Source organism: Schistocerca nitens, chromosome 10, assembly GCF_023898315.1.
Source record: "Schistocerca nitens isolate TAMUIC-IGC-003100 chromosome 10, iqSchNite1.1, whole genome shotgun sequence".
NCBI classification, from domain to species: Eukaryota; Metazoa; Arthropoda; class Insecta; order Orthoptera; family Acrididae; genus Schistocerca; species Schistocerca nitens.
Window position 1 is genome coordinate 174,949,891 of NC_064623.1, and position 19,282 is coordinate 174,969,172.

The 19,282-nt window shown below is 46.8% G+C and overlaps 1 protein-coding gene across 2 annotated transcripts in view; it reads left to right on the plus strand.

The window, feature by feature from the left end:
* Positions 1 to 19,282, plus strand: part of LOC126210391 (dihydropyrimidinase-like) — an 89,469-nt gene that overhangs the window by 12,920 nt on the left and 57,267 nt on the right. For both annotated transcript variants that reach the window (XM_049939620.1, XM_049939621.1), the window contains exons 4-5: positions 10,860 to 10,970; positions 11,045 to 11,172. In XM_049939620.1, the coding sequence (XP_049795577.1) occupies positions 10,860 to 10,970; positions 11,045 to 11,172 (239 nt within the window). The remainder of the gene's footprint in view (positions 1 to 10,859; positions 10,971 to 11,044; positions 11,173 to 19,282) is intronic.

Consider the following 19,282-nt stretch of genomic DNA (forward strand, 5'->3'; position numbering starts at 1 on the left):
GAGGTTTATATTCACAGGACATGTAGACTCGTATGTTCTGCAGAAATGATTAGCATTTGAGCCATGTCGAGGTGTGGCTTGAAAGTCAACATCAATATCATCGTGCAACACCACCTACCGGTATACTGCGCCTGCAGCTCTGAGACACTGATGATCATCTGGGACGAAATGTTTGGCAGTGCAACGCCTGTGTGCAGACTGGTTCATGGAAGGCCATAGAACACGGCGAGATGGATCGGGTCACACCACCCATACCCCTGCTCCACCCCCCCCCCCCCTCCTCGAGAAGATCGACACCTGATCAGAATGGCTTTGTGGGACAGATCTGTGTCCTCCTCACCACTGGTGCAACTGTGGGACAGTGTAACACATCGCACACTATCAGGGGTGACAGTCCATCGCCTTTTATTACGGCATGTCGTCCACTTCTCCACTTACCTTTGACGAATGTTCAGAAACATGCCAGATGGCGATGGTGTATGTAACGACATCACTTGGGGAAGAAATGGCATCAGATAGTGTTTTCGGATAAATTCAGGTTCTGTCACAGACAGGGGAGAGGCATCACAGTGACTGCACCTGTGCAGACGTACAACGCCAACTCAAGGCCTTATGAGTTGTAGAGCAAACTATGTACGAGCGCAATTTGTTAGTGCGGGTTGCCTATATCAGAGGCAGGTATGCACCCTGCTTTGATTGACAGGTACTTAAACTATTGTTCTCCTTTTATTGACAGGTACTTAACCTATTGTTCTCCTTTTATTGACAGGTACTTAACCTATTGTTCTGTTGAGTGCTGAGTGCATACCTGCCCCTGATGTAGCCAACCCGCACTAACAAAATGGGTTAATACATAGTTTGCTCCACTACTCTTATGTCGTGGGGTGGTACTGGGTACAACCACAAATCGCAGCTGGTATGTGTCCTGGCTACTGTGACCAGTGTGACCTATATGAATGACATCCTGCAACCCGTAAGCCAAACCCTTTCTGCGCAACACTTCAGAAACAATTATTCTGCGAGACGATGCATGTCCACATGTTGCTGCACAAACACGTGCCTTCCTGGTGTCACAGGATGTTGGCCTTTTGCCCTGGCCCACCAGATCACCAGACTTGTCACCAATCTAAACTATGTGGGATATGGTGAAATGACAGGTGCAGCGCCTTGACCCAGTGTCAACCATGACAGATGAACTTTGGAACCAGGTGATTGCAGCATGGATGGCTAACCACAGGATGCCACTCGCACCTTATATGCGTCGATGCCATCACGCGTGGAACAAGTTATCAGGACCCGTGGCAGAATGTGTGCCTACTATGCAACAGGACACATGCTGAACCGAGGTGACTGAAATGCTAGTCATTTCTGCATAACATACTAGTGTACATGTCCTGTGAATGTGAATGTTCACTCTCTAGTCGTTCAAGGTGTTTTGTGTTCTATGAACATGACAGTAGTAAAAAAGACACTGCAAAGTACTGCATTAGCAGCTGGTATACAGTATGGCGACATATGAGTTGCAAAAACATGCATTTAAGGTGATTGCAGGATAAAGCTAGCCGCTCTCAGCTGAAAACTGCACTGTGCAACAGTGATGACCGTAGCAGGTATGCACTAGGGCGGAAGCCACCGCCCATACGTATGTGGCACTCAGGGACAACAGAGCGAAGCGTGTTTTGCGTAACTCGCGAAAGACAAAGGTTGTACCAAAGTTCAGCAATGCATTCTTTACTGTCAGAAATATTATAAAATGTAAACTTTCACTGCCAGAATTGTCACAATTAATAAAATATTCTGTGCTATTATATCGTGGTCTAAGGGATTTCACTTCAAAACCCGACGTTTCACACCAACTTGCGCAGGACATTTTCAAGTGGGTCGTTGTTGTTGTTGTGATCTTCAGTTCTGAGACTCGTTTGATGCAGCTCTCCATGCTACTCTATCCTGTGCAAGCTTCTTCATCTCCCAGTACTTACTGCAACCTACATCCTTCTGAATCTGCTTAGTGTATTCATCTCTTGGTCTCCCTCTATGATTTTTACCCTCCATGCTGCCCTCCAATACTAAATTCGTGATCCCTCGATGTCTCAGAACATGTACTACCAACTGATCCCTTCTTCTAGTCAAGTTATGCCACAAGCTCCTCTTCTCCCCAATTCTATTCAATACCTCCTCATTAGTAAAGTGATCTACCCATCTAATCTTTAGCATTCTTCTGTAGCACCACATTTCGAAAGCTTCTATTCTCTTCTTGTCCAAACTATTTATCGTCCACGTTTCACTTCCATACATGGCTACACTCCATACAAATACTTTCAGAAACGACTTCCTGACATTTAAATCTATACTCGATGTTAACAAATTTCTCTTCTTCAGAAACGCTTTCCTTGCCATTGCCAGTCTACATTTTATATCCTCTCTACTTCAACCATCATCAGTTATTTTGCTCCCCAAATAGCAAAACTTCTTTACTACTTTAAGTGTCTCATTTCCTAATCTAATTCCCTCAGCATCACCTGACAATTCAACTACATTCCATTATCCTCGTTTTGCTTTTGTTGATGTTCATCATATACCCTCCCTTCAAGACACTGTCCATTCCGTTAAACTGCTCTACCAAGTTCTTTGCTGTCTCTGACAGAATTACTATGTCATCGGCGAACCTCAAAGATTTTATTTCTTCTCCTTGGATTTTAATACCTACTCCGAACTTTTCTTTTGTTTCCTTTACTGCTTGCTCAATATACAGATTGAATAGCATCGGGGAGAGGCTACAACCCTGTCTCACTCCTTTCCCAACCCCTGCTTCCCTTTCATGTCCCTCCACTCTTATAGCTGCCATCTTGTTTCTGTACAAATTGTAAATAGCCTTTCGCTCCCTGTATTTTACCCCTGCCACCTTCAGAATTTGGAAGAGAGTACTCCAGTCAACATTGTCAAAAGCTTTCTCTAAGTCTGCAAATGCTAGAAACGTAGGTTTGCCTTTCCTTAATCTTTCTTCTAAGATAAGTCGTAGGGTAAGTATTGCGTCGGGTGTTCCAACATTTCTACGGAATCCAAACTGATCTTCCCCGAGGTCGGCTTCTATCAGTTTTTCCATTCGTCTGTTAAGAATTCGCGTCGTAGCTTTGTTGAACTGGTCAGTAGCGAGACAGGGTGTGAATCGAAAGTTCAACGAAGCTAAGATCCCCCTTGAAAATGTGCTGCGCAGATGGGGACGAAACGTCGGGCCTTGAAGTGAAATCCCTTTAGACCACGGCATTTTTATTTAGTTATTTTTGGTCATCAGTCTACTGACTGGTTTTATGCGGCCCGCCACGAATTCCTTTCCTGTGCTAACCTCTTCATCTCAGAGTAGCACTTGCAACCTACGTCCTCAATTATTTGCTTGACGTATTCCAATCTGTCTTCCTCGACAGTTTTTGTCCTCTACAGCTCCCTCTAGTACCATGGAAGTCATTCCCTCATGTCTTAGCAGATGTCCTATTATCCTGTCCCTTCTCCTTATCAGTGTTTTCCACATATTCCTTTCCTCTCCGATTCTGCGTAGAACCTCCTCATTCCTTACCTTATCAGTCCACCTAATTTTCAACATTCGTCTATAGCACCACATCTCAAATGCTTCGATTCCTTTCTGTTCCGGTTTTCCCACAGTCCATGTTTCACTATCATACAATGCTGTACTCCAGACGTACATCCTCAGAAATTTCTTCCTCAAATTAAGGCCGGTATTTGATATTAGTAGACTTCTCTTGACCAGAAATGCCTTTTTTGCCATAGCGAGTCTGCTTTTGATGTCCTCCTTGCTCCGTCCGTCATTGGTTATTTTACTGCCTAGATAGCAGAATTCCTTAACTTCATTGACTTCGTGACCATCAATCCTGATGTTAAGTTTATCGCTGTTCTCATTTTTACTACTTGTCATTACCTTCGTCTTTCTCCGATTTACTCTCAGACCATACTGTGTACTCATTAGACTGTTCATTCCGTTCAGCAGATCATTTAATTCTTCTTCACTTTCACTCAGGATAGCAATGTCATCAGCGAATCGTATCATTGATATCCTTTCACCTTGTATTTTAATTCCACTCCTGAACCTTTCTTTTATTTCCATCATTGCTTCCTCGATGTACAGATTGAAGAGTAGGGGCGAAAGGCTACAGCCTTGTCTTACACCCTTCTTAATACGAGCACTTCGTTTTTGATCGTCCACTCTTATTATTCCCTCTTGGTTGTTGTTCATATTGTATATGACCTGTCTCTCCCTATGGTTCAAATGGTTCAAATGGCTCTGAGCACTATGGGACTCAACTGCTGAGGTCATTAGTCCCCTAGAACTTAGAACTAGTTAAACCTAACTAACCTAAGGACATCACACACATCCATGCCCGAGGCAGGATTCGAACCTGCGACCGTAGCGGTCTCGCGGTTCCAGACTGCAGCGCCAGAACCGCGCGGCCACTTCGGCCGGCGACTTCTCCCTATGGCTTACCCCTACTTTTTTCAGAATCTCGAACAGCTTGCACCATTTTATATTGTCGAACGCTTTTTCCAGGTCGACAAATCCTATGAAAGTGTCTTGATTTTTCTTTAGCCTTGCTTCCATTATTAGCCGTAACGTCAGAATTGCCTCTCTCGTCCCTTTACTTTTCCTAAAGCCAAACTGATCGTCACCTAGCGCATTCTCAATTTTCTTTTCCATTCTGGATCCCCTATCTCTTCTAAATCGACTCCTGTTTCTTCTTCTATCACATCAGACAAATCTTCACCCTCATAGAGGCTTTCAATGTATTCTTTCCACCTATCTGCTCTCACGGCATAATCGCTCGGAATATTTTATTACTTGTGTCAAAGGTAGGTCCACTGGATCCTCTGACCCCTCACCACCAGCACTCAGGCCACCAAACGTATCTGCAGTCTTCAGGGTGGCGTCAGTGGCCTCGAGAGAATTAGTGGGAAGGAGGCACTGGAGCTCACCACGTTACAAGCTGCACACAGTGATATAGGACTACTGGGATCGGTAATGATGAATTTATAGTTGGAGACAACCATTTTAGGCAATGTGTGGAAGTGGTGTAAGCCAGGGCTACACCACGATCCTAGAATTTGACTTTCTGCCATAATTGACCTTTGATGGCATGTAGTGGAGCTTAGTGGGCAGACATTCCGGCTAGGGAAAGCCGTTGTCAATGTTGATGTGTCGTGGGGAGCATCTAGAGAACAGGACAATCCAGATGAACCACAAACGTTAACTGGCGTGATCGCGTGTCGAGTGGGTGAATGTGTAGCCAGCCTTACCGAGTGATACACTGTGTATAGTGGAGCCGCTGGAGAATAGTGAAGTATTTGAGGCATCATGTCGTTTGGTGAGACGTAGTACTGCACACGTGCAGGAGAAGGACACAGGCATGGTAGCACCCGTCAGTGTCGATAATTTTGGCGTCAAGGAGGTTAAACTGGTGAAGGAAACATCGTTGGCTACATTGGAGATTCTGGGTGAACAACATTGCCAAACAGGAGGTGTAGGCGGTAGGAGGGCATATAATGCTGCTGGGACTGCATCTCGTGAAAAACTGAAGTGTGTGAAGGGGACAGACGGAGGATCTGTTGCTAGAATCTCAAGACTTGTTTTTTCCACATGGGCCATTGCCTGCTTCACCGGTAACATGACACAGGATTCTGACAGGGAATGCAGCACCAATGTATTGGACGCCATACAGAATACCACGACCACTGCAACCAGTTTCAGAGGAATTTATTAATCAACAATTGATTGAAAGTATAGCAGAAGAAAGTAGTAGAACCTGGGGACGGGGGTGAGGGAATTGTAACAGTACTGAAGAATACGAACAGTTCGAAGAAACGCCGATTCTGTTGCGACTATCACTATTTAAATATTAAAACTACGAAAAATATCTACCCTACTCCAAACACAGAAACGATTGATAATCTGGGGCAATGCCGGAACAGTTTGACAGTAGACGTCAAGAGTGGATACCAACAGTCAGAACTGGCTCCAGAGGAGTGAAAACTGCATTTTCAGCCCCTTGGGGTTGCTATCAGTGAAGAAGGATACTATTTGGATTAAGAATGCGCTAGAAAAATTCCATCCGTTACTGGACAGAGTACTAAAAGGATTACAACAGCATCAGCGTCTGGTGTCCCTAGATGACATACTAGCCTTTTTCAGAGATTTGCAGGGACATTGGCATTGACTGAGAGACATATTCAAAAGGTTATGGGCAGCTAATTTAACACTAACTACTGAAAAATGTCGCTTTGCATTGGAAGAAATCAACTATTTAGGCAATTTAATTTGTAAGTATGGTGCAAGAACTGATCCTAGATTAGTGCAAGGAACAACCAGTCTTTCATGGCTCAGACAAATTATTATAGAAAGTTCATGAAGGGATTTGTGGATATTGCACGATCGCTTACACAGTTCGGAAAGAACGTTGGCGCAGTCATAGGAATGTCATGGAGCGTTGTCGAATTTAAGTTGTTGTTTAACTCGAGTCCTGTGTTCATGTTTTGGGACTTTCAGAAGGAGTTCGTGTGGTCACGTGATGCTTCAAACCATGCCCTTGGGTGCGTTTTAAAACCAGAAGATCGATGTCAAGAACGTCCTACTACCTTTGCGTCAAGACAGTCGAACATAGCTCATTCTGGAAACATCCCCCAGGCTGTGGCTAAGCCATGTCTCCGCTATATCCTTTCTTTCAGGAGTGCTAGTTCTGCAAGGGTCGCAGGAGAGCTTCTGTCAAGTTTGGAAGGTAGGAGACGAGATACTGGCAGAAGTAAAGCTGTGAGTACCGGGCGTGAGTCGTGCTTCGGTAGCTCAGATGGTAGAGCACTTGCCCGCGAAAGGCAAAGGTCCCGAGTTCGAGTCTCGGTCGGGCACACAGTTTTAATCTGCCAGGAAGTTTCATATCAGCGCACACTCCGCTGCAGAGTGAAAATCTCATTCTGGATAGCAGAGAAGAATTATTCTGCAATGGAGAGAGAGATGCTAGCTTAGCTTCAAGGTAGTGACGGACCATGTTGCTTTGAAGTGGTTACTAGGTTTGAAAGACCCATCCAGTAGACGAAATGGGCATTTAAAACCAGTGAATTCGAGTACCAAATAATCCATAAATCAGGGAAGAAGCGTAGAAATGCAGACGAGTGAAGCAGGAATACAGCAGTAGTACAAGCACTGGGTCAGCACCTTGCTGAGTAGTAAACAGCACAGAGCATCGATGAGAAATGTGAAGAGTATAGCAAGCCACATCCGTCAGATCACCGAAGTTAAGCGCTGCTGGGCTTGGCTAGTATTTGGATGGTCCATGTCTGCCAAGTAGCAAGCAGTGTGCACTCGCACTTGTGAAGCCAATTGAGGAGCTACGTGACTGAGACATGACACTCCCGCATCCACATCCGGTGACGCCTAAGGGATGAGGATGACACGGCGGCCGGTAGGTACCGTCGGACCTTCGAAGCCTGTTCGCACGGTGTTTATGTAGCAAGCAACAGCAGACTAGCATGAGTACCAAATGTGGCTGTGGCAGCCGATTTGAAGCAAAACTAGTACGGGGAATGCACGTCACATCTTATGAGGCCATGGGGGATGCAGGGCGACGAGTCGGTGAGTGGCGGAAAAGCACTGGTGGATGGAAGGAAGAACGATGTGAATCATCAGAAACTGTGTAGAAGGTGAACAGCGTGTGGAATCAGAAGCAGGTGCTGTTGCTGAGGCTGCCAGAAGCAACGAAACCCTTTAATTCCATTGGGATGGGAGTGTTTGGATCATTAAACTGAACACCAGCTGACCATAATAGGTCGTTTCTTTTTTTTCTATTTTTGGTTACATTGATATGGTGCTGATGCCGCACCAGCAGGCAATCAAACTTGCGCAAGTGTTAGGTAATATGCAGATTTTGAAGTTCGGGTGTCAGACACAATAATTACACACAAAGGGACGGGCTTCATGTCAGACATAATGAAGGAGTTGAGTCATTCGTTAGAAGTAAAGATGTTGAGAACTAGTCCACTTCATTCTCAAGCTAAAAGAGGGACGGAACGAGTTCATCAGACAATTGGTAAAATACTTAGTACGTGAGACATCATAAAAATATCTGACTGCGGCCCCAAAAATCTTGCATTGTCGATCTCAGCTATGAGGTACGTAACGGGTGGTCACATCATAAGGAAATTCCGCCATCTACTCAATCGATGGAAGCTTTCGTAAGTAGAGTCTTCCTTAGGCTATCTCGGCCAGTCAGTCAGCACAGAAAGATCATTAGTGAGTGAACACCAGTGACAGAAATCCAGATGACTCACAAAGAAAATAAGTGAATAGGAGGCGAAATGGCAAGTAGGTGAATAGGTGACAATTCACTTATCTTCTGTGTGCTGGAATTTTGTTTCTAAGGTGTCCCATTGTCTGTGCCATCTAAGACACTAGGATTCATTAGTCTTGTGGGTAGTTTTTCCGCCAGTGGTTGACGTTATCACTAGTGTTCGTTTTATCCGTGTCTCCCCAGGTCCTTGGCGATTCTGTCTCACCTCCCTCAGCTTTCACCTCTGCATCTAATTAGCACTCTAGGCTGCATCCGGAAGTTGCTGATCCTCCGTTTACAAAGCAGTTCCGGGGCCCTTGGCTGTTCCAGCTGAGCCATTTGAATGTAGCAAAGGTTTCAAACTCTTTAACACTGGCCTCCATGAGAGATCATGTACTGTTTCGAATGCATCAGGTATTTGGAACTACACTCCTGGAAATTGAAATAAGAACACCGTGAATTCATTGTCCCAGGAAGGGGAAACTTTATTGACACATTCCTGGGGTCAGATACATCACATGATCACACTGACAGAACCACAGGCACATAGACACAGGCAACAGAGCATGAACAATGTCGGCACTAGTACAGTGTATATCCACCTTTAGCAGCAATGCAGGCTGCTATTCTCCCATGGAGACGATCGTAGAGATGCTGGATGTAGTCCTGTGGAACGGCTTGCCATGCCATTTCCACCTGGCGCCTCAGTTGGACCAGCGTTCGTGCTGGACGTGCAGACCGCGTGAGACGACGCTTCATCCAGTCCCAAACATGCTCAATGGGGGACATATCCAGAGATCTTGCTGGCCAGGGTAGTTGACTTACACCTTCTAGAGCACGTTGGGTGGCACGGGATACATGCGGACGTGCATTGTCCTGTTGGAACAGCAAGTTCCCTTGCCGGTCTAGGAATGGTAGAACGATGGGTTCGATGACGGTTTGGATGTACCGTGCACTATTCAGTGTCCCCTCGACGATCACCAGTGGTGTACGGCCAGTGTAGGAGATCGCTCCCCACACCATGATGCCAGGTGTTGGCCCTGTGTGCCTCGGTCGTATGCAGTCCTGATTGTGGCACTCACCTGCACGGCGCCAAACACGCATACGACCATCATTGGCACCAAGGCAGAAGCGACTCTCATCGCTGAAGACGACACGTCTCCATTCGTCCCTCCATTCACGCCTGTCGCGACACCACTGGAGGCGGGCTGCACGATGTTGGGGCGTGAGCGGAAGACGGCCTAACGGTGTGCGGGACCGTAGCCCAGCTTCATGGAGACGGTTGCGAATGGTCCTCGCCGATACCCCAGGAGCAACAGTGTCCCTAATTTGCTGGGAAGTGGCGGTGCGGTCCCCTACGGCACTGCGTAGGATCCTACGGTCTTGGCGTGCATCCGTGCGTCGCTGCGGTCCGGTCCCAGGTCGACGGGCACGTGCACCTTCCGCCGACCACTGGCGACAACATCGATGTAGTGTGGAGACCTCGCGCCCCACGTGTTGAGCAGTTCGGCGGTACGTCCACCCGGCCTCCCGCATGCCCACTATACGCCCTCGCTCAAAGTCCGTCAACTGCACATACGGTTCACGTCCACGCTGTCGCGGCATGCTACCAGTGTTAAAGACTGCGATGGAGCTCCGTATGCCACGGCAAACTGGCTGACACTGACGGCGGCGGTGCACAAATGCTGCGCAGCTAGCGCCATTCGACGGCCAACACCGCGGTTCCTGGTGTGTCCGCTGTGCCGTGCGTGTGATCATTGCTTGTACAGCCCTCTCGCAGTGTCCGGAGCAAGTAGGGTTGGTCTGACACACCGGTGTCAATGTGTTCTTTTTTCCATTTCCAGGAGTGTATGTACCAGGGCACAACATATACGCTCACTCTCAGTTGGTGGTTGTTCATTGCCAGTCTTGGCATATGGTGTTAACAGGTTTTTATCATAAGCTCAAACATCTAGTGTTCATCAGATTTGTGATTTCTACCTTTCGGTAAGGATTATGATAATAATGGTGAACCACACACGGAAAAATTATGGAACAGTCATTCTACTATAGGCAGCATAAAAATCACCAGCTCCTTACTGTAGGTTCAATTTAGTTCCATGTGCCTATAATATGAAATAACACATTTCCACCGAGCGAGGTGGCGCAGTGGTTAGACACTGGACTCGCATTCGGGAGGACGACGGTTCAATCCCGCGTCCGGCCATCCTGATTTAGGTTTCCGTGATTTCCCTAAATCACTCCAGGCAAATGCCGGGATGGTTACTCTGAAAGGGCACGGCCGACTTCCTTCCCCATCCTTCCCTAATCCGATGAGACCGATGACCTCGCTGTCTGGTCTCCTTCCCCAAAACAACCAACCAACCAACACATTTCCAGCTCCATCTTCTAGGATAAGAAAACTTGGTGTTCTGTCCGCTGGAAAGAAAGTGTGAGTGCGAATGTAAAGGCTGGCTTACAGAGATTATTGCAAATTTTAATAGAGCTTTCCAGGCAAATACCAGGAATTTGAGAACATGACTTCTTATTACTTTACAGGTGGCATCGATCCCCACACACACCTAGAATTTCAGTTTATGGATGCAGTAACGGTTGATGATTTCTACCGAGGCACAAAGGCTGCTATAGCTGGAGGAACTACTATGATAAGTAAGTGAACTGACAGTTCATTATGCATTGTGGATTTTGAAACACAGCGCTGACTAAGCACTTTGTATTTACAGTTGATTTTGCTGTGCCCAAGAAAGGCCAGTCACTTCTCGAAATCTACCAGAAATACAGAAAGTTAGCAGATGGAAAAGTCTGTTGTGACTACGGCCTACACGTCGGAGTCACCTGGTGGTCGGACAAGGTATAACGTGGAGTACTTCTACTTACTTTCAGCGTTTATCGCATTGTTATGTACTGTAATACTGCATAATTGTGATATATTTTGTAACGTATCATCATCTGTAGCAACAACTGACCTAAAATGAGGAATATCTTACATGAGATAGTTGTTGAAGGTCCCATAATGGTGAAACTTCCTGGCAGATTAAAACTGTATCCTGCACTTGGGACTTTTCGTTTCGCAAGTCCTCTACTGAGCTATCCAGTCTCCTCAACAGAACTTGTGTGAAGCTTGGAAGGTAGGAGATGAGACACTGGCGGAAGCGAAGCTGTGAGGATGGGTCATGAGTCATACTTGGATCATTTAGCCAGTGGAGCACTTGCCCACTGAAGTCAATGATCCAAGGTTCGCATCCCAGTGCAGAAAGAGTTTTAATCCGCCAATAAGTTTCAAATCAGTGCACACTCAGCTGAAGAGTGCGAATTCATTCTGGTCCCATAATTATGCTATGCTACCAAAACGACTTAGTGGGTTTTCTTCTAGAGTTGCATATCTGAATCTCTTCCAACCAGCTTACCCTATTAGTCATATACTTGTCATTGATCAAAGGCATGTTCCACGTATCCGTATTCTTTTGCTTCCATTAGTATATTACACTTGATCAAAAAAGTGATACATTTGTGGAGGCATGTTTACAGTAATGGGTATTATCGAATCTATTTATCCATTCGACGAATATCAACAGTCACCTCTAGACTAATGAATGGCTACTATAAAAAGGTTCCCTCAAGGTAAACTGATCCATGAGGTTGCTGAACACAATGGTTAACTAATTGCACATATTGTTTCAGGATTTGAATTCTTTACCTATGTTGCGCACTATAGTTAAGATCTGGACTCACATTCAGGAAGAGCAGAGTTCAAATTCCTTCCTAGCCATCCAAATTTAGTTTTTCCTTGAATCAATTAAGGTGAATGACAGAAAATGTTAAAAAAAATGACAGAATGGTTTCTTTGTAAAGAATACACCAGATATCCTATCTCAGTCATCCTTCCTTCCGTCTTTCCAATTTTCCAATCTTTCTTCCTTTCAGTCTTCTTCCCTTCCTTCCAGTTTTCCATCCTTTTAATCTTTCTGCCTTCCAATCTTTCTGCCTTCCAATCTTCCTTCCTTCCAGTCTTCCTTCTTTCTTTCCTTGCTTCCTTTTAGTCTTCCTGCTTTCCTTTTTTCCTTCCTTCCAGATCTTTCTTCCTCCCTTTCTTTTTCTGTTCTATCTGAATTCTTATCTAGATCAGTTCTCTTGAACCACTGGAACGATATTCTGCCTATTTCACTGCGTTTCCGTAATCCTCATAACCTTAAAATCTGATAATCCAACAGTGTTGTCATTGTATACAGGTGAGTCAGGAGAAAAGGTATATGTTTTGAGGGGGGTATAGTACTTCTTATTATGAACAAAAAATGCAAATGAACAAATGTCATTTTCTTAATCGTATCCAACATAGAGCTGTGTGAAAATCATGGACACCATTCGCATGTCCTCCTTCACCAGCACTCAGATGCGAATATAACAAAAGCAACATCAGGCTACGTAGTGTTGCCTTAATGACCATTTCAATGCACACTTAATTTGCACTTAGTGGTTCCTTGATTTGCTTCAGCATGCATTACCAGAATACTTGAAGGATATTCCTTTGCCAACACGACGTCGTATGTACTTTCAGCACGACACGGAAATGTATCCTGGGCTTTGGATCAGACACTGTGGAGTCATTTCTTGGACACTGAGGTCACCTGACCTTACACCATTACATTTCTTTCTGGGGCCTGGCTTAAGAGCGAAGTCTACGAGCAAAGGGTGGACACAAAGGAAGCACTTATCGCTCGCATTTTACATGTGTGTGCTCAAGTTAAACACTGTACTAATGAGCTCACATCAACAACACAGCAGCTGTCTGTAAGAACTGCAAAAGGTATTGCAGTTGATGGCGGACTTTTTGAACACCTTTTGCGAGGAAATTGAACGACGTCTTACACCGTAATGTTTCATTTACTATCAATCATATTTATCCTGTTCCCCATCGTTTTCATTAGTTCCCTCGGAAATGATTAAGAACAGCACAAATGTTCAAACTACTTTTTTGTTCAGAATCACTAATAGTATCACACCTCAAAGCATGTACCTTTCTTCCTAACTCACACTGTATACTCTTTCCCATTTTCTTTCTATACTCTTCATTTATACATTATCTTCATTCATTTATTTGCCTTGTTATGTACTTCACCATTGCTTTTACTTTTTGGATAATCTTTCCTCCTCACTCTGCTTCATTACAATTTTCCCCTTAAGTTTAGTTGTTTTTGCCCCACATTTTTTTCAGGTGGATTATATGACTATGAGAACTGGTAGCATGTTCACATAACCAACACTTATGATATGAATTTTATTTATTAGTACTTGGCAAAAACACTTAATCAGTCGAACACTTTGCATGGTATACTGTTTACACACGATATCTCTCATATGTAAGGTTTTGGAGAGTATGGTGAATTGCCGTTTAGGCTTTTCACACTTGCCCAATGCGGTTTCCGAAAGCATCGTTCTGCACTTGACGATCTTGTTGCTCTCTCCACTTACATAACGAACAATTTTCTCAGGAAACGCCAAACGGTAGCAATATTATTTGATCTGGAGAGAGCATACGATACCTGTTGGAAGACAGGCATCCTCCGCACACTGTTCTCTTGGGGCTTTCGAGGTCGGCTTCCCCTTTTTATTCGTGAATTTATGACAGAGTGCAAATTTAAAGTGCGGGTGAACACTACTCTCTACCGTACTTTCTCCCAAGAAAACGGGGTGTCCCAGGGCTCCGTGCTAAATGTTGTACTGTTTGCCATCGCCATAAATCTAATTATGGATTGTCTCCTTCCCGATGTCTCGGGCTCCCTCTTTGTCGACGATTTTGCGATCTACTACAGCTCTCAACGGACCAGCCTTCTTGAACGACTTCTTCAAGGATGTCTCGATCGCCTCCACTCTTGGAGCATCGAAACCGGCTTCGGCTTTTTTCCCAGTAAGACTGTCTGTGTAAATTTTTGGCGTCGTACTAAGTTTCTTCCGCCGTCCCTACATCTAGGCCCTGTCGACCTTCGTTCGCGGACGTCACTAAATTATTGGGACTTATGTTTGACAGAAAACTGTGCTGGTCCTCCCACGTTTCCTATCTTTGGGCTCGCTGTCTGCGATCCCTCAACACCCTCCGTGTCTTGAATGGCACCTCCTGGGGAGCGGACCGAGTGGTCCTTCTCCGCCCATATCGCGCCTTTGAGCGCTCGAAATTTGACTATGGAAGCAAAGTTTACTCCTCTGCTCGGCCGTCTATTCTTCGGCGTCTCGACTCTGTCCACCACCGTGGATTGCGTTTAGCGTCTGGAGCTTTTTACACCGACCCCGTGGAAAGCCTTTGTGCTGAGACTGCTGAACCTCCGCTGACCAATCGGCGAGCTGTCCTTCTGAGTCGTTACGCTAGCCATCTGTCTTCCATGACCTTTTTCTGCACTCCTCCTTGGATTTAGGGTATGCAGGCTGCCCTTCCTCTCTACTACCACCGGGAGTCCGCTTCCGTCAACTGCTACGTTCTCTTTCCTTCCACTTTCCTATAACTTTCTTGACAACTGAGGGTACAGCACCACCTTGGCTTCGCCCACGGACGTGCCTGCTCCGAGACCTTTGTCAGCTTCCCAAGAATGGTACCCCCTTCTCTCGTTTATCGTCGGGCATTTGCTGCTCTATGCGCACAAATGAAGGATGCCACATTTATTTACACTGATGGCTCAAAAACATCATTTGGTGTTAGGAGTGCCTATAATGTTGGCGACACCCCAAATCGATTTCGGCTTCCCGACCAGTGTTCGGTTTATACTGTGGAGCTTTACGCTGTTCTCCAGGCTGTTCAATACATCCATTGCCATCAGCGGATGCAGTATATTATATGCTCAGATTCGCTCAGGTCTCTCCTCAGCCTCCAAGCTCTTTATCCTGTCCTTCCTCTGGTCCACCGTATTCAGAACTGCCTCCACTTGCTCTACTTGGAGGGTGTCTCTGTGCCATTCCTCTGGATCCCAGGACATGTTGGTATCCGTGGTAACGAGGCGGTCAATATAGCGGCCAAGGCTGCAGTCTCTCTCCTTCAGCCTGCTGTTCACATGGTTCCCTTCACCGTTCTAGAGAGTGTTTTATGTGGTCGTGTTGCTCTTTTATGGCACGCACATTGCTCTACACTTCCCAATAATAAACTGCGGGATGTGAAACCTCTTCCCTGTGCTTGGACCTTTTCCTCCCGAACTCGTCGGGAGGAGGAAATTTTAACTAGACTCCGGCTAGGGCAGTGTCTTGTTTGCCATCGACATCTTTCAAGTGGCGATCGACCCCACTTTGTCCCCACTGCTCTCAGCTGTGGACGGTAAGACACCTTTCACTTCAGTGCCCCTATTTTACTCCGCTACGCGCCCGTCCACAGCTGTCGCCTGATATATCTCCATTTTAGCACACGACACGCGCTCAGCCGATCGCGTCCTTGAGTTTATCAGTGTCAGTGAGATGACGTCAGTCATTCTAAGCTCTTTTTGGGAAAACAACCCCCCCCCTTTCTATAGTGGTTTTCTAAGCTTTCCTTCTGTTTTTTAGTTTCCCCACTTTTTGAGTTTCGCTTCCATTGCTGCTGATTTCCGATTCGTTTTTTTTTTCTTTTTACCCTTCCCTAAGCCACAGAACGGGCGCTAATGACCTTAGCAGTTTTGCGCCCTAAAACCATAAAAAATCAAATTTAGTCAGCCAGCGACTCTGTTTTCTGATCACTGTGACATCACAATCCACTATCGATATGATGCTGCATGAGTCTCTCCCTTTTCGAAGATCTGATGTCCGGTAATGTGCTGGACTTCTTTCGTGGATGGCGACCAGCTGCGTTGCTGCTAGCCATGTGAGTGGGAAATAACTGGGCTTTTTCTTGGTTTGGTGGAAGTACATCTACACCACACACGGTGAAAGGGCTTGTGCAAGTGTGTTAGTTGGCTGTCCACCAACAGATAACAGTTGGCATGTCGCAGTCAACTGATCTCTGACCACCTTCATTAAGCTGGTTCCTTGTGTGAATGAAAGAGTTCTTGGTGTGTGCACCGGGCTTCTGAAGTCCCGCTGGTTGTGCACTTCTTGTATCCATGTGTCCATGTGCTCTGATATACGTCGGTGTGAGTCGTTCCGTAGAACTGCTGTCTGGCTTACTGTTTGTAGAGCTCGGACTTGGGTGCCGAGGAAGGGGGAGGGGGGCGGGGGGGGGGGTTACTGACATCCCAACCAGAACAACACTCCTGCCTGTCGCATCCAGTGGCAGGACACTGCTGTTCTGGGTGCCTCCAGATATGTCTTTGACTGTCACCAGGGCTCAGTTTTAAGTGGGTTTCACCACAGAAGGTAATTATAGTCCAGTTAATGAGATTCCAGGCCCAAGATGTGTCTTGTAGGCGTCCCGGTGATCCCGGTCGCCTATGGTGGACTCGAAGCCGAGCGGTGACCTCTCCAGTTGACAGAATGCTAGGAAATGACTGTGGACATGTCAGTAACGCCAAAGAAACATTATTATTTCATAACACCTTTATTCCTGCCGAGTACAATGTGGCCCGCGTAACACAGGCTGGCTGAGCTTGATGATATCAACGACCTTCCCCGAGTCCTCGCTGACTCGGAGCGATGACACCAGCTCTGGGCCGCACCAGTCTTGCTAGCGCAGCACCGCGTGCTGTCACGTAGCGCTGGAGTGCCCTTACTTCGGCCGTGCGTGGCTGGCGGTGCCCGGCTGGTCAGCCGGCTCGGTGGCGGACAGCAGGCCGTTGGGCTTAGGAGGCTCCGGGTTGGAGTGCCAGCGCTGTCGGCACAAGAGGCATTCTCGCAGTGCGGAGTGTACTCTATCCCACCCCGTCTTCTTCCCTGCTCCTCCTGGTGACTCGTCCGCGGTGGACAGGCGGAACGGGCTGCAGTCCCCCAGCGTCGTCGGCTCACCCGGTTGTGACGGCGGATGCACAGGGCCTAGGCCCCGCACGATCTGGACGGCGGCTCACTGGTGTGGTCAGCATTGGCGGCGAGCGAGTCTGCCGCGATGTCTGCCAATCCTGGGTTGATGATTGACAGCGGCAGCAGAGAGGAACAGAGCTGGTACTGCCCCCTCACGTCTGCTGCTGGATGGGCCGCCCTTACTGCAACATCTCCTTAATAAAGATTAACATGCCGACCACCGAGCTGAGCACTATGCAGCGACCCAGTACACATCTAACTGCAAGTCTAACTGCGAGTGCCTTGTTGCTATCAAAGCTGGCGTATTTAAAGGAAGCACGAGCGACGTCCTGACGTCATGCTCGCTTGTAATGAACGCATTCGTTCCACTTATACTGCTGATTTATCTGTCGTACTCACCCCTTAGGTGTTCTTGTGACAGAATTACGTGTTGTTACGGCAGACTTACGCGAAGTTGTGAAATGCAGTACAGCTGACGCTATACTTCTGTCTTACACTCCACGAAAGTCTCCGTCTAACACAAACCCGCGTGCTAAGCAATCTCTCTCGCCTATTGTGTGTAACCAGGTCGCTGCCCCTGCGTGACGACACATTCCGATACATGTGCAATCCTCTTACCTCTTGGCTAACCTGCTGCCTCTGGCTCTCGGCATAGGCAACGAAACTTTGACAACATTCCACGTTTCCAACTCTTTACTATTCCACGACACTACAGTCTGCAGACGCCCAGGACCGTGGTGGGCTACCAAGTCGACTGTTGCCCACCACACGGCACGACAGTTAGGAGTGATTGTCTGGGACGCCATTTCTTTTCGTTGCGCGACCTCTCTGATTGTCATCCGTGACTTCCTTACACCACCTCAGTACCGTACGTCGACGATACTCTATCCCCCTTTACATTGCACTTCATGACAAGCCATACTGAGCTTACTTTTCAGCAAGATGATGCCTACCGGCACATGACGAGAGTTTCTACCTCTTGTCCTAGTGCCTGCCAAAACCTACTGAGCCGTGTATCGACTCGTGCTACACCTTGTGTTTAAACTGCATTGTTTTTTTCTTTTCTTCCCCTGACATGTTTGTTTGATATGTTGTCTGTCATTAAGTGGCTGCTTGGTTGTCTTTTCTCTCTGCTATCGATATCTGCGTTTTTGCTTCCGGGAAACTGCTATGCAGGAAGTGAGATCTTTGGCCGGTGGTAACTTCGTGTGGTGGCGCGGAAGTAGGGGCCCTGAGAGAGTCTGGTGGACACTGGAGGGCAGTGTGGCTCTCCAGCGCGAAGCAGGCGTGGTCGGTTGTACCGAGTCGCCACTTGCTGTATGTCGGTTGTGTGTAACGAGCGGGTCGAGTTGACGGAAGAGCTCCCCGCGTGTTGGTCGTATACAGAATCGCCCCACGAGTAGCTGCTGTTCATTTCGCCATGGTGGGACGTTAACAAGCTTCTTTAAGTCCTCCGTTTAAACACTGGAGTTTAAAAAGGAGACACCTAACATGCAGGAGTGATCACTTCGCGTCAACGTTGCAGATAAGACGTGAACTCCGGTGACAGAGCGTGTTGTCGCGTGACCGTGGCGTGTTGGGTACGCTGGCGACGCGTGCGCGGTCGGATGTGTGGATTCTTGCCATCGGAGATCGTTTGTTCGAGCATAATTGCAAGTTAGTGGAAGGTTTAATCATTAAGTAATAAGTATGCGTAACCAGTGTCTCTTCTGCCTTGTGGCCTCCGGCGATCGGGTTTCCTGTCCCTGGATCCGGTGTAATTGAAGGCAGTGATCTTTCCTCCTCCTCTCGTTACTGCCCAATGGGAGCTGTAGTTTTGCCAGTTTAATTGTTTCGCTATTCTGTCGTGTGCTATGAGTACATTCATGCTTCTTGTTGGTTGATCATGTGGTCGCTCATTCAGGACTGTGTGGTGTAATGTTTCCTTGCACGAGGTTAGCTCTAACTCTGTCAGCAAGTTAAGCCATCTTATAACAAGTTTTCGCTGGCTAAAAGTCGGTGCAGTGACCAGCCTGAGAGTGGCAATTGTGTTTACGGGCGTATTTAAATTAATCAGTATT